Raw genomic sequence first — 15529 nt, forward strand, 5'->3', positions numbered from 1 at the left:
TACCTCAGCTTGACAAATGGTTAAGGCGTGACATATTGATCCTGAATGCAACTTTTCAATTGCTGCTTATGGTCGTATTTGAAGCTTCATTCATGTCGAAAGTGGTGTCGTACACCTGGATTACACTCTTGACTGATTCAGCATCATAGCTGACTGAAGGACGACGCTCATCATCGACCAAAACGCTGACGTACAGATGCAATGGCCTTTTACCACCCACTGCACAGATTTCATCAGCTGCCTTTGCTATAAACAAAAGAATCGCCTTTTATTCTGAGCATTTTGAGAAAATTACATGATTTCTGGATCGATAAACGATTGGCCGATGTAAACAATGTAACAAATTATCTAAACAAAAGAATCAAAATATAATTAATAAGGTCTAATAAATTTAAAGGATTAATAATGTTCTACTATACAAGGACTTTTATAACAACCTATTTCGAACAATGAAATCGTTTTGTAGAAACTACACTTGATGGAGCTTGATTAAGTTGAAATTTGTTCAAAAATGTTCTCACGATTAGTCTAAACACAACAGATTTTTCAGTCAAAGTACAGGAAATCCAATTTTAAATCCGTTAAATTTTGTTGAATCTTTTCAATAACGTAATTTTCAATTAGTAAATAGAGATAAATTTGGTTTATTCGTTTCTACATCTTGAATGAGAAATTTTCAATCCATTTACTCTAAAACTTGCAATTTAAAACTAAAATGAAAGTGCGGCTCATACTTTTTTCCAGGGCAACCCGTCAATGAATCGTTTTATAAGAAAGTTATTATTGTAGATTATCTATGCAATTTCGCTGTTATAATTATAAAATAGTTGTTATATCATTTGACAATATGTAAGATCGATTTGTGATAAGTGCAATAATGTATGGCCGATGGGTGGTAAACTATTATGGCCTAGGTCGCTTCTTATAAGAAGACTAAAAGGAGATCCTGGGTGGGAGTGAATCCGGATGGTAGGAGTCCGGTGGAGGGAGTCGGAGTTATAAGAGGACAAGTCGCTTCTTGATGCCGACCTATCTATAGTAGTGTGAGTCTGAGTGAAGTTGTGCAGATAATATTTATTAAAAGAGAGAGAGAGAGACTTAGTGAAGGATCATTGTCGTAATTGTTAGCTGTAACGGTGCTCATAAGAAGAAAGCCGAAATGAAGTTCGGATGGTTATTGCTTTGTTGCTTATGTGCCATTGCCGGTACGGCATTCGGTTCACCCGTTCCACAAGCACAAGTTCATATCGAAACAGCGAAGGGCACCGCAGAACAGGCGACGTCTAGGCAATCGACGACGGCGGAGCAGGTCGTCCAGCCGGTCGCCGCCGCTCCTCAAGAAGAAGACGATGACGACGACGACGACGATGACGATGATGACGACGACGTAGATTTGGATCTCGGCGACGATGACGATGATGATGACGACGATGATGAAGGGACAGCGGCAGACGATGACGACGACGATGACGATGATGAAGATTATTTCGAGAGATTCTTCGATGATATTTTAGGTGGTAAGTTTCCGAGTTCTACCTTTCTGTCTTATCCTTCTTCTACACTAACTATTTATTTGTTTGTTGTCTTTTTTAGCCTGAAACCCGGAAACGACGCGAGACGAAGATTAAATTATTTATTTTATTTATTTTTAGTTTTTAAGTTAGATAACCAAAGACTTAAGGTTTCAGTTAATATTTTCAAACAAAGTACAAATGTTTTTTTGTGGTGTGTTCAACTTCAGTAAAATGTGAATAATCCTTCGTTTATTCTTACACCTTTACTTTTATTTATTTGGTCTCGAGAGCATTTGCTGAATTTATTTTCTTCAACAATAATTCTATTGTAAAGATTTGTTCCGTTCTGCAATAAAAAACAACTGATTTTATTCAATTTTGAGAATATTATTTTGAAACCTTAAAAGGAAAAAGGAATATTCCCTTTTTCCTTTTGTCTTTCCTTCCTTCTATCTCCTTCTTATTAACCATGAAATGCTTCCGCGTTTGAGGAAGCGGCCGATGGCCTCGTAATTACTTGATATTGGGAGGGTTTCAATGCCCCCTTTTTATTAAACATCACCGTCCGTACACGGTCGGCCTACATCCTGAAACTGGCACAGGCAAGGTGAAAGGAGATCCTACTCCATCCTCAATACTAATCGAGTTTTTTAGGAGACTCTTTTAAAAATAAAAAAAATAAAAGAGGTAATGGATAGGAAGGATCTAACTTTCTAACAAAAACGTTTTCACGGTCAAAACCTCGTTCAACAACTTTCCCATTGTTCCCAGGGGACGACGACGACGACGATGATGATGAAGAGGCAGCTGAAACAGTTGCTGCTGCACCCGTGGTATCGGCCCCACAAGTGGAAACGTCTCCCGCTACAGTGACCAACAACATCCAAGGGCTCGCGGCGACCAACGTGGATTACAACGCGGCCGATTACGGCAGTGCCCCCGGTGAAGACGAACCTCTGGAAACTGAAGCTTCCCAGCAACAGACCGTCGTTTTAACGACGTCCGACGATGCAGCCAGTACCAAGCCCGAAGACGGCGTGGACGTGAGCGATGACGACGACGACGACGATGACGACGACGATGATGATGACGACGACGATGACGATGATGATGAAGATGATGATGACCTTATCGATACGAAACGTGAGTCGAGTCAAAGCTAAAAAACCTGCAAACTTTCAACAATGGACTAATTTACCAAAGAGACTAGACTTTTTCCCAACGAACCATTGTACAGTTTTTAATTTATTTATTTATTTAATTTTAAGCGACGACCGAACTTTGAATGTGTTCTTCTAAATATATTTATTATTTACTTACTTTGACTTTTACTCGTAGTTACTCTACGACTCTCTTGCCTTTTCTTTCAATAACTCTTTTTTTCCTACAGACTTACCTGCCGCTTAAACATCTGCTTAACATGTATATAAGATACATTCAAAATTTACCGCTATGAGCTTTTAATAATTATAATATTTAATGGTTCATTAATTTAAGGTTCATACACTAGGATATGATTATAGAGTTAAACATTTCATCTGTTACAAAAATAGCAAGGAAGAAAATCTTATTATTTACCAAATTATTTCCAATAAACAGATATTCTTATAAAGAAATTAATTAATACAAGTGATTGAAAAATTACCTTTGATGAAACACCCCAAAACTGACTTAATGGTACTTAAATGATAATATAAAAAAACAAATATAGTATTTGAGTTTAGTTAGTAGACGTCGAAAAAACTTATTCCACAATTTACGATGAGTAAAAGTGAAGACAAAATTTCTCAGTTATCACGTTAAATATTTTGAATTAATCAAAAAGGCGGGTCCAAAAGGTAATTTTTTTAAAACAATTCGAAATTTCAAAAATTGTACTTTTTGAAAATTCAATTATTACAATATAATTCTTTAAATTAATCGATTTATTTCTTAAAAATGGACGAAAAACTTGTCCAATCGTTAATTTTACTTTGATTATTCCGTACACAAAACTAGTTAAATTTATGTTTCAATAACTGGGGTCCTTACCAGTCTATTAATGTTCAAACTTAGGTCTATGAAGCAAGTCCGTAGGGCTTGTTCCTCCTCAGTCGTCTTACAGGGTAGAAAAAATAGAGGTGATGCTGGGTGTTGGTAGACGAGTCGGTGAACTCATGCTAAACCGGCATTGATTCACTTATTGGGTCCGTCTTCACTCGCGGGTTTGTCAACTACTCAAACCCGTTTCGGCATTGCGCCATCTTCAGTGAGGAACTATAAGAACAGGAGTTCCTGATCCAATTCAGCATCATCCAATCGATTCAGCATGAAAAAATAGAGAAGTTTGCATGAGAAAAATAGAAAAGTAGAGAAATTTGGTTAGAATTTGAAACCTCACCTCAATTATCAACTTTTATTTTTTGACAATTCTAAGACCGTAGTAACTCCAGTAATAATCTTTTATATAAAATTGATTTTTTTTAAACAGATAAAAATTCAAAATATATATTGCATATGGTAATATTAAATAAATAGAATGGTTTAATAATTGATCATGTACGTAAGTTTTTCTTATTAATAATTAAAGGGTGAAATATCTGATGATCTGAAATTGAGTGAACATGACAGAATAATGATAAAATCTGCCTGGAATATTTGGCTTGGCTGATAAATTTCCATGCCTGGGAAAAAATAATAATCTATAAGAATTTTGCTATTTAAGCTTTTTTGGGTGAAATATGAATCAGAGTTTTTTTTTTTTTTAATTTAAAAGCTCCGAAAAAAAATTCGATTGAGCATACATATTTATAGCAAAGTCTCGCTACCTCTAAATAAATCCTTGGTGACCATGTTTTCCGTTATTTTCCAATTTAGAAAAAACGTTAAATTAAATAAAATTATTCAGAGAACGTGAGATGCGGTCTGGTGTGATGTAGGTTTCAGAAAAACATTTTCTTTATCGTGCCAACGTTTCGATCTTTATTGAGATCATCTTCAGGGCTCAAAGTATTTGTCTTCTGTGTAACTGTGCCATTCTTGCGTGTCGTGTTGAGAGTTAAATAAAATTGCTGTACAAAACATTCAATTTTGAAATTTTTATAATCTCTACCTGTCAAAAACAGCTAAGAAGAATAAAGAAAAACATAAAAGATAAATGGTGGAGTGAGTGTGTTGTCTTTTTAAAAAGATAGTTCAAGGGGCGTCGGTGGCCGCAATGGTTTAGGCGTTGACACGGCCCTCATCACTGTAAAGTAAAGGTCTCGGGTTCGAATCCGGCGGCCCTTCATTCGAACCCGACATACTTACAAATGGGCTATTTTTTCAAAAACATCGAAACATCGAACCCCGAGGGTTTTCTACTCACAGTGAGTAACATCTATCTTTTTAAAAAGATTAAAGAATAAAATGTGAATTATACAGCCTCTGTACTTCTTAAAATTGCTATTTTAAAATAAAATCACTAGCTTTTTATCTATTCTTTTTATTTGTAAGTTTTTAAAATTTGTGAATTGCAAAAAAATCAGTATAGTTAAAAGAAAATAGCAATGATATAACAAAACCATTCTTATACATATATTTTTTTAAATATTTTTATTAAAACCTATTGATGTCAATCCAGAATATCCATCTCATATAGAAAAGGTAAATTTTTTTGGGGCGATAATGGACGAAAATTATGTACGGTCGTGTCTAAAGTCAATGTTTATATTTTTTAACGTTTTAATTATTCAATTATTCTAACGGAAATGTTATTTCACGCTCTAGTTTACAGCGAAGCGTTAATTTAAAGGGAAAGGTTAAGCATGTAAAGACTTTTAGAAAAATATTCCAATAAAATTATTTAATAATTAGTTTGATCATGATTTAGTCAATTATGTGGAAAGTGTGTTTTGGTTATCAAGCCAATAAGCAAAAAAGGATTTTTGAACTTTCTCGTCAACTCCCAATTTTCTTCTTGGCCTTTTGGAAATCGTCGTTTTTTTTGTTTTTGTTTTTTTAATCGAGAAATCGTGAAAGCTGGTATCAATATCGATCCCGATATCCTTCTCCCCGGCCCCGGATCCGCCGGTCGGCTTCAAGATTCAGGAACCTTTCCGAAACCGGCCGCGACCTTAGATAATCCGAGTGTATAAAATTCCTGGGAGTGTCCCGTCGTTCCCGTTACGGGGTCCAGGTTGGTCGGTTGGTTGGTTGAGATAGGTGTCATTAGGCCACGGCACCGCTACCACATTAGCATTCCCTGCCTGCCACCTTCTATTCGACTTTCCCAAACGTCCGTTTTTTTTTCTCTTTCTCTCTTTCTCCCATCGTCCCTTAACCTTTTATCGAACACGATTTTTATTAATCGTAATAAATTCAACAGTTTATGTCCAACTGCAAGCTCTGATTATAAATATTTGACTCGACAATCGGACACAACACCCATCAATCACTAGAAGGACGAAAACCAACAACGAAATTAGTATGATAAACTTACCATACAAGACAACTTAACACTGTACAAAGGAATAAAAAAATAGAAATCTCATAAAACAGTTGATAAAAACCGCTAAGGCAAAGGAAAAACACTTCTAATTTCTTCTCCAACAAATCTTCGGCAGGTTTTCAAAAAGGAATCAATACAAACTATATTTCCTACCATCGTATTTTTAACGAAAAAAATTATTAACTTTCATTTTAATTAAAATATTGAATTTGTTAAAGCACAAGAAATTTAGCTCATGAACAAATAAAATTTTATTTTTTTACTATTATCTGTCTAGTCTTACAATTTTTAACAATTCATCTTTAAGAATAACGAAAAAAGTCAAATAGATTTTATTTATGAAATATTTACAAAACACAATACTTTTTTTTATATGCTAGGGGCAGTTACGTAGTAAAATACTATTTTCATTTTTTTACTTAATAAAGTACTTTTTTTCATTCATTCATCCATTCTCAAATAATTTTTTTAATGCTGAGCTTTTTCACAATAATATAACCAAATTATTTTATGCTGTCGCTAGTTTGTCTACTTTTAATTAAAAATAATTTATTGATTTCATCCTTTTCTTACAAATTCGAATAAATAAATGTATTTATTTATTTAGTTTAATTGTTGGCTTAAATTCCAAATATCACCAAGATATGATCTTTTAAGTGACAAAACTTCACTTTGAAATCAGACCCGAATAGTTCGACTTTTTCATTACTTTACTAAACAGAAAAAAAGGCCCAATACATAAATTAATTGAACAGTTATTTAAAATGAAAGAACTTTCCCGTCAGAATATTTATGGAGTATAACCAACGGTCACAGGCAAAATTTAATTTTTTTTTTTAAACTTTGATTTTAAAATGATCTAAGCCGAGATTGTCCGTGTCGTATTAAGGTGCAAAATGAGATTTCAATTATTTTCAATTTATTCTAACCCAATCCAGTTTGAGTTTCATATTTATTTTATTCCTCTGCCTTTCAACTCTACGATTTTTCTATGTAGTTTGTATATTATTGTACGTTTGGCGTGTTTAATTTTTATCTTAAGAAACTTCTTGATTTATTCTTTGAAGAACTGTGATTTTGAAGATTTCACAATGTTTTTACCTTGTGTGCTCCCTTTTTCCTGCGATCTCACACACTTTAATCAACTGTTTTTAACAGTTAATTTGTTAATTTCACCCAGACGTAATAATTAAAACGAAATCGCCAAGTGTCTCGAGCGGCATAACGGATGAGTCTTCTCATATGGGACGGTCGACGGCCCCGCAAATTAAAAACTGAATATCAATCAGGCAATTAGTTTATTATTAATTAGAACACGGACGTGCTTTAATTGTCTAGGTCGGACAGTTACAAACATGCGGAGAATTTCTTTTTAAGTTCGGTGTACGAAATAATCAATTTTTTACTTTTTTTTCGATAAAATTTGAATTATTTTAAACTTACTTGTTTACAACTGTTTTTGAAACAAATACACCGAATTGAAATTATTATCTATTGTAGTTTTAAAATGAGTTTGTTTCTTTGAAGGTCATTTAGTTTCCCTAATCATAATGCACAAAATATTTTGTTTTTGTCGGAGCATGCAAAAAGATCAGCATTTTTACATCTTATAGTTAAAAAATTAATAAATAATTTATTAATTTCAATGGGAAAACAACTTATTGTGTATTAATTTTCAAAAAATGGCAAAAACCAAAAATTTTCAAAGGAATTCACAATAATACTTTCATATTTTAAAATGTGACCCAGATTTCTCTCTCTCTCTCTCTCTCTCTCTCTCTCTCTCTCTCTCTCTCTTTCTCTCTTTCTCTCTCTCTCACACGCACTTCTCTCTCTCTCTCTCTCTCTCTCTCTCTCTCTCTCTCACTCTCTCTAACACTCACTCTCTCTCACACGCACTTCTATCTCTCTCCTCTCTCTCTCTCTCTCTCTCTCCTTCTCTGTGTGTCTGTATGTTTCTTTGTTCACTAATCTTAGTATCCATTTTCTAATCAGTAGAAATTACATCTTAACAAGCTTACATTTTTAGAATATTATTTTTTAAAAATCCATCTATTTTTCTCCATGTTTGACCTGAAATTACAATGACATATTATTAACTAGGTTCCATGAATGATGCTGAAATGCCAGCATCGGCTTACATAACGAAATACAACAGGTTTGTCGACTCCATCCTGGACAGGATAAACAAGATACTGAGAAAGAGCTACGATCCTGTGAATGTAAGGCTTCAGTCTGCATCTGAGACAAAAAAGAACAAGAAACAGAAGAAGAAGCAGGGCAAAGGAAACAAGGAAGAAAGGACTGGAGGGTGTGTTCATTAGACTCTTGTTTCATTTAAATATTTTGCCCATTATTATTATTATTATTATTATAAATTTGATTTATTTTAGAACTAACTCAACAGTCACCGAACAATCAGATGAAGATACCGTAACGACTATGACTGTATTGCCTGTTAGTTCAACTGAAGCTTCCACCCAACAATCGGCAGAGCCAAGAAAGAAAAAACCAACAAAAACTACTCCCACACCTACCACAACACAAAAGGTTTTTAACTATTAAAAATGCTAGGCGAATAGAAAAAATTGCAATAATAGATTTTATTTTCAACTAGACAAAGACAAAGGCTAAAGGTAAGCCTTTGAGAGCTAAAGCCACTCTTTATGGTTTATCGTCTATCCAAAGGGATGGAGATGTTACTGTTAACGTAATGAGTTCCCACACGACTGTCAAGACTAAATTTTTAGTTGGCCCACTAGTCCTCAAAGTTGAAAAAGAGGTAAATCAAGTCATTTATTTTTTATTTGAAAATTTTATTTATTTATTTATCGGTACAGTTTGGCAGAGGAGTAAAAAAAGAGTTGAGGAGTGCAACAGCCACTACCGCTGAAATGGTTGGCAAACTAAACCTTAGAGTCATGCATGGAGGCGCTGCCACACTTCATTCTATCAAAGTCCTTCAACCAAAACAAGTAATTCTCATAATTTTTTTTGTTAAAAACTCATTGCATAAAAAATTAAATTACAAATTTTGTTCAGGTTCGAGTCGAAAGTCCAGATGACCATGACAGAACAAGAGAATTCGTGTGGAGGAGATCTAGCCACATTGCACACCTAGTCTCTCAAAAATTATTAGCAGCGACTAAATCCATGCTTCAACCCCCTCCTAAAGTGGCTTGAATTTCATAAAAAGTGATAAAAACAATTTTTGTTGTAATGAATGGAATTTTTTGTAATCTCATCGGATTCAGGTTAACTTGTTAACTGTCCGACATTAACAGTCATTAAGCTTGATAAAACTTTGTTTTTGTTATGCTTAAATATTTATAAGAAAGCATGAAAGAGCGAGCTCTGTTTTTAATTTACATTTGGTACATAATTCTATATGAAGATATGTGATTTAATACAATTTTGTAGTAATTTATTATTAGATTTTACTTTTAGATTTTTTTTTTTTTTTTGCTTTTGTACAAATTTAGTTTTAGAATATAAAATATTATTTATTTATATTTACAACTGTGACTTCTTAATTTATTTTAAAAATAAACTAGACTTGAGAGTTGATCTTTTGTGACATGTGCCTTAAAATAAAGATAAATCAATCCTTTCAAGCCGGATAGTCCATATTTAAACTATTATTTATTAAAATCTTTACAACAACTTAAAGATAAAATAATATTTATTAAGACAATAAGATTTTATAACAAGCGCATGCCAAATTGCACACAACAGTGCGACAAAAGGGACCACGAACTACCGTGAAGATTAGGTGAAAGCTGGTGTACCTTGATCTGAGTTCTAAGAACTTAGCTCGGTAAAGATATGGAGGGTTTAAAGGAAGAGGCATCAAGGTATATACAGGCAAATAATACAGAATAACAAAACTTTAAATATGTTTTTAAAATAAAGAGGAATTTTATTATTTTTATCAATATAAACAACATATTTTATGTTTTTTATTTTTTTTGGTAAAATCAAAATTATATAACAATACAATATTCTATGGCCAATTTTGAAAGATACCTCAACTAGGTACTTCCTTTGTATAAAACAGAGTTCAGAATAATCATATAAAACTGTGTACAAAATATAAAACTGCACGGACAATTATAAAAGTACTATACATAAAACTACAATTTTAGTTTTATTTCATTTTATTTTTGTACTTATAACAATATGTTATATTTACAGAGAATATATTTATTTTATTCATACATCTGATTGAAAAGGGTGAATTAGAAACAGTTCTTATTTGTTTCAACTGGAATTTATTTTATTAGCATGAAAGTAGAGATCCCAAGGAATAATGGGTATTCTGGAGTAGTATGAATGTAATTTATTAGCGTGAGAGAAGGGAGGCCTTCTTTCCTAATCACTCCCAAGAATTTGAAGTACTCTGGGGCAGCATGAATTCTACTCAGATCAACTTGTTTCTAAATGTTATTACTGCACAACAAGCAGGTATGCAGAAATATGGACTCACAGGATTGGTCTTTTGTTGGCATTAACGAAGAAAAGGACTCCTTCGTTGAATGTCCATCTCATCTAAATGGTCTCTGATAGACGAATTTTATTTGATGCTAGTGAACCTTTAATGTATATTTATCATTGATGTGAACTGTTTTTCTCAACTGTTTTATGTTTCGTGGTGAACACTTGGTCACTTATCTGGTCCACCTTCACTCGCTGGTTTGTTGAATTTGCTGATTCTTTTTTCATTGACTGCGTAGCCTAAATTAAATACATGTCCAAAATTGAAATTGATTTTTTAAATAAACAAAAATCTTCAAATGTGCAAAGTTCTACAAAATAAGCAAAAATGTGCTGAATAAAATTGGAACCATTGTACCATACAGGTATGATTCGGAATATGATTATCATTATTTCAGCATTAGAAAAATCGACCACTTTTTCACTCACGAACACTAGATCAAGGTATGGTCAAAGCAAATTCAGTTGTTACTGTCATGCTTTTGACCTTTTTTAACAACACCATCAGGGCAAAACAATCTTAAATTTGCCTACACATTGAAATATTTAAGTTTTTATAGGCGATCTCAAATTTCCTCGAAGACTGACACAGTCCCAACAAAGCCAAGGTCCGTTACAGTCGCAGTGAGATTGCTATAAGAAATTTAATATGTCAATCTGTAGACACATTTAAGATTGTTTTGCCCTGATGATGCCCTTAAAATCGGTCTAACGTTTGGCAGAACGACCATACCTTGATCCAGAGTGTTCGTGATTATCATGATTGTAATATACAACGATGTACGAATCAGGGATCTAATTTATAGTTGAATCTGATGATCAGTGATTTCTTAATATATGAGAGACAACTTTTTATTTTAAATATACGTACACATATGTTCATATACTGGTATTAAAAATCGCAACATTTATAATTTCATGTTTTTTTTCATAGTAAAAAATAAACGCCCGTATATCGAACAGGACCGCTTATTGTCAATGCATTAATTGTTATAGAGATGTTATCACAGTCAATAATAGCGTCTCTGCTTTATTAGAAATAGCATGAGTAACGTCTGTTCTAATCCGCTTTTCATTCTGCATTAGTATGTTTACCGGATCTACTAATGTTCGAAGCACTCATAAGTTTAATGAGCGAATAGGAGAAGAGAACTAGTATGTTCTATTAAAGTCTTAATTGAGAAATGGAGTTTAATCTGTTCTTCTTTTATCTACTTTTTTAGAGATTAAAAAAGTTGGGTCCTATTTATAGGTTGGATCATAGATTATAATGTCAATTGCGTAATAAACAAAACCTACAATGCAGCTTGTTTGCTTTTAAGATTTAATTAAATATTTTTTCCGTTGGAATCATAGGGAGTTTTTCCTTTACATACAAACTTTCGTATATTGTGATTGTTATTTGTTAATGGTTTTACTGCAAGATTTTTATTTCTCTAATAACATACTCACTTCAGGGGTACTGTATCGAAGTCTTTATTGCTCAGGAATGACTAGCCTAGATGCCTTAGACTTAAGTTACAGTAATATATCTAACATTTTATAATAAAAAAATTATGTATAATTTTTGTCAGGTTGATTGAACATTATCTTGTATTTAATAAAAAATAGACAGTAGTGACATATAACACACAGAAATTACACTTGGAATTTCAAGATTGTAGGAAAAATTTCATATTTTTGTTTTTTCATAGAACATTTAATTTTAGATGTAGCAGTTGGCCGTACAGAAAAGACCATATGTTATAGTTATTCAATTAATTAATATTTATGAAAAGTATTGGTTGAGATAAAAAAGTCAGTGTCACGAGCGGGATTCGAACCCACGACCTTCGGCTACTCTATCACTTGAGCTATCGTGACTTCGATCCGCTCGAACACCATCTTCCCATCTCAACGTACCTCTCGAATTTTCCCTCCTTTTTGCCATTTTTTTTAATCTCAACCAATATCTTTCATAAATATTAATTAATTGAAAAATATTAGTTGGTCAATCGGACCACGAACTGTAATGGGTTACGGTTATTATTGACTGTTAGTTGGTGTTTATGTACTGATTCCAATAAGCTCAAATCTGAACACGTACTTACATACGCGTGTAAAATGTTGAGCCTATCACTGTCGCAGTTCACAGCCAATTCCAGAGTTTGTAATTTACAATCTATTATCGGCAGGCCTGGAGAATCACCAACGCAATTAGTTTCTAAATCCGTTCACTCTCCCACTCACTCTTAAATATATTTTTTCTTATTTACATACCGTTTACTAAATTAGGGTACTCGATATTCCTCCATCAACCGTTTCACCTATTACATAACTGAACTGATTGAGGGTCGATGGGTACTCAATATTTTGCTATCGACCCTCTCACAGTACACATTTACGCTAATATATACATTATGTTTAACACACACTAAGGTATACAACAATATCAGCAGTATATACAATAAAACAACCCTGTTTACTTTACTGAAATACAATTCTCATATCGGGTGGCATTCTTATATGGAGCCAAGGAATTGCACCCTTCAATTAGATGGGACACATCGAGCAACCTTTCCCCACATTCTCTCAGACTTTAGCACAAAAGTATGTCAACCTTGCATGGCCAGTCCTTAGTCGGGTGAGGATGACCCTTCTTCTTCGAGTGTGATCCTCCACCTATCGCAGTGCTGTGATATTATTACAGTATAATTAATGCGGTAACGCTCTATTATGCGTGAAAATAAATATCAAAGGCATGAAAAAACCGTATTTACATATTTATTATGTTTATATGTATTTATTTGTATATTACTATGAACTGTATAGAAAAATTGGGGATTTAAAAGGTAATAAATAATAGCATATTATATCTACATTTTTTACGAGGGTTCGCAACAGCAATGGTTATATGAACCCTCGGGGTGACGGTGTTTTTGAAAAAAAAAAACCATTTGTAAGTATGTCATGTTCGAATGCATGGCCGCTAGATTCGAACCCAGGACCTTCACCTTAGAGTGAAGAGCGCCAGGTCAACGCCTAAACCACCACCGACGCCCCCTATATCTACATTTGTATAAAGAAAAAAATTATGTACATGTATAAAAATGTAAATGTTAGTTCAGCTCTGTGTTATTTTTTTATACAAAAAATACTTTTGTTTGATTGATTCATCTAATGGTAATGACATTTAACTGAACGCGTAAAATACTATTTATTAAAGCCAAAATAATTGTGAATTTCTGTAATATTTTTTGTTAAATGTAGTGTTAACAGTTTTAATATGATAAATAATTTATGAACCCTTTTTTTCGAGAGAAAGAGAGATAATAAAATACCGAGTCATTTGAATTTTAAAATGTTTATAAATACAGGGAGTAAATTCCGTTGTGAGTGATTTAGTCGGTCAAATTTTAGGAGAGAATTAAATATAATTTGTGGCTTATTGCCAGACAGAGGTTGGCGGGAGGAGGTGCGTTTTTATACGCTAATGAATAAACATTAGAGCACATAATTTGGTTATTTGCAATTCAGTAGATAACTTTCGTATCTCCTTGGCTTAAATTCAACTCCTGGATGACTAAAGGCACGTCTTGTTAAAAGTCCCTTCTATTTCAAAACTATTATGTCCATGAATTATCCAACAGGATCTTCTTATGCACTGGGTAATTTTTTTAAAAATTTTTCTTAGCTTTGTTCAATCTTCAGAAATTAGTCCTATATCCGGGATCACCGCATTATGAAAAAACCCAGGTCACGATTAAATCAAAATCCAGGGATCTACTTGATAATAACTTCCCGTTCCATCCAATATCCCTAAAAGTAATCTTATAGTGGTTTATTTGCTCGTCTCCAGGGGATTGGCAAATATTGGTAGTAAAAGAGGGTTAGGCGGCGGGGATGCAAACAGGGAGGGGTAACATTATTGGTCTAGAACGTTTGCCTCTACAGTACCGACTACATTTCCATTAATGGGATTTTTTGAAGTGTTTCTCACCGCATGATTTGATCGTCACACAGCACGGGACGTATTTTGATTATTCTGTTTATCAAATATTGAATCGTGTGTCTTTTCGCATTATTCGAATCTCGTATCTTTGCATAGTAAAAAAAAAATTAAAAACTTTGGCGTGTTTTTCAAAAAACAATATATCATGGTTATCCAATTTATATGTAGTTTGTGTTTTTTTATATCTTGTAAATCAATTGTCAACATTATAAAAATTCTAAATCAACCCCTATCAGTTAAAAAAATATATTTACCTATACTTCAGTGAGACGCGTTTCGGAATATCACCATCTTCAGGCGTTGGAGTCTGTGTTATTTTGTCAATCGTGCAATATTTTATAGTAAGAGCAAATTTACCTTTAATGTTTTTTATAGAATGTAATTATTTCACATCAATGCGCGGCGCCAAAGTTCATTAGTTCGGCAAAACTGGTCAGTCGTGATGGTTTAGTATAATTTCAGCGCCGTGAATGTGAAAGTGTTTGTTACATTTTTTCTACTACTAACAGTTCCTAGTTTTGTTTTTTCCTTTTTATTCTTGTCTTAAGTGTGAAATATACATGACAGATTTGATAGAGCAGACTAACCATTTGTTTATTTTTGTCCATATTGTGAAAAGCTAGCTCGAAAAGGACATTGTTTGAATTGTGCCCTTATACTTCACTAACATTTTTAACAAAGTAATTAATGTTTACTAAAAATTAAAAACTTCATGGACAAGAAAGAAGAAAATATAAAGCACTTGTTTTTACCAAAAAAGTAATCATACTCACATTCTCTCTGATAGTATTGTAAACCATCATTACTGGTTGTGTATAAAAGTATCCTATGAATTTTGCGACGTTTGTTGGTACTATGCAACTAATATAACATATATAAACTTTTTTAGATAATTGTATTCAATTTTTATTGTTAAATGTTATAATAAGAGTAAAGGGCGAGCGAGAAGTCACATAAACCATAAGAATAGAGACAGAAATATCTTAACTAGTTCATAAAAAACTTAATTATGTGAATTTTTATACATTTTTAAAATTATTGGAGTCCACTCAAAGACAAAAA

At 33.1% G+C, this 15529-nt stretch overlaps 1 protein-coding gene across 1 annotated transcript; it reads left to right on the forward strand.

Moving 5' to 3' along the window:
* The first annotated feature begins 986 nt into the window (after window positions 1-986).
* LOC106662546 (acidic repeat-containing protein-like) lies at window positions 987-9409 on the forward strand. The gene is made up of 7 exons (XM_024226780.1): window positions 987-1517; window positions 2286-2657; window positions 8086-8293; window positions 8376-8532; window positions 8600-8764; window positions 8823-8957; window positions 9025-9409. Exons 1-7 carry the CDS (start codon window positions 1160-1162, stop codon window positions 9163-9165), a joined length of 1536 nt encoding a protein of 511 aa, XP_024082548.1. The 5' UTR covers window positions 987-1159; the 3' UTR covers window positions 9166-9409.
* Window positions 9410-15529: the final 6120 nt, after the last annotated feature.

This window comes from Cimex lectularius, unplaced genomic scaffold (assembly GCF_000648675.2).
Source record: "Cimex lectularius strain Harlan isolate CLEC.00 unplaced genomic scaffold, Clec_2.1 scaffold30, whole genome shotgun sequence".
Classification (NCBI taxonomy): Eukaryota; Metazoa; Arthropoda; class Insecta; order Hemiptera; family Cimicidae; genus Cimex; species Cimex lectularius.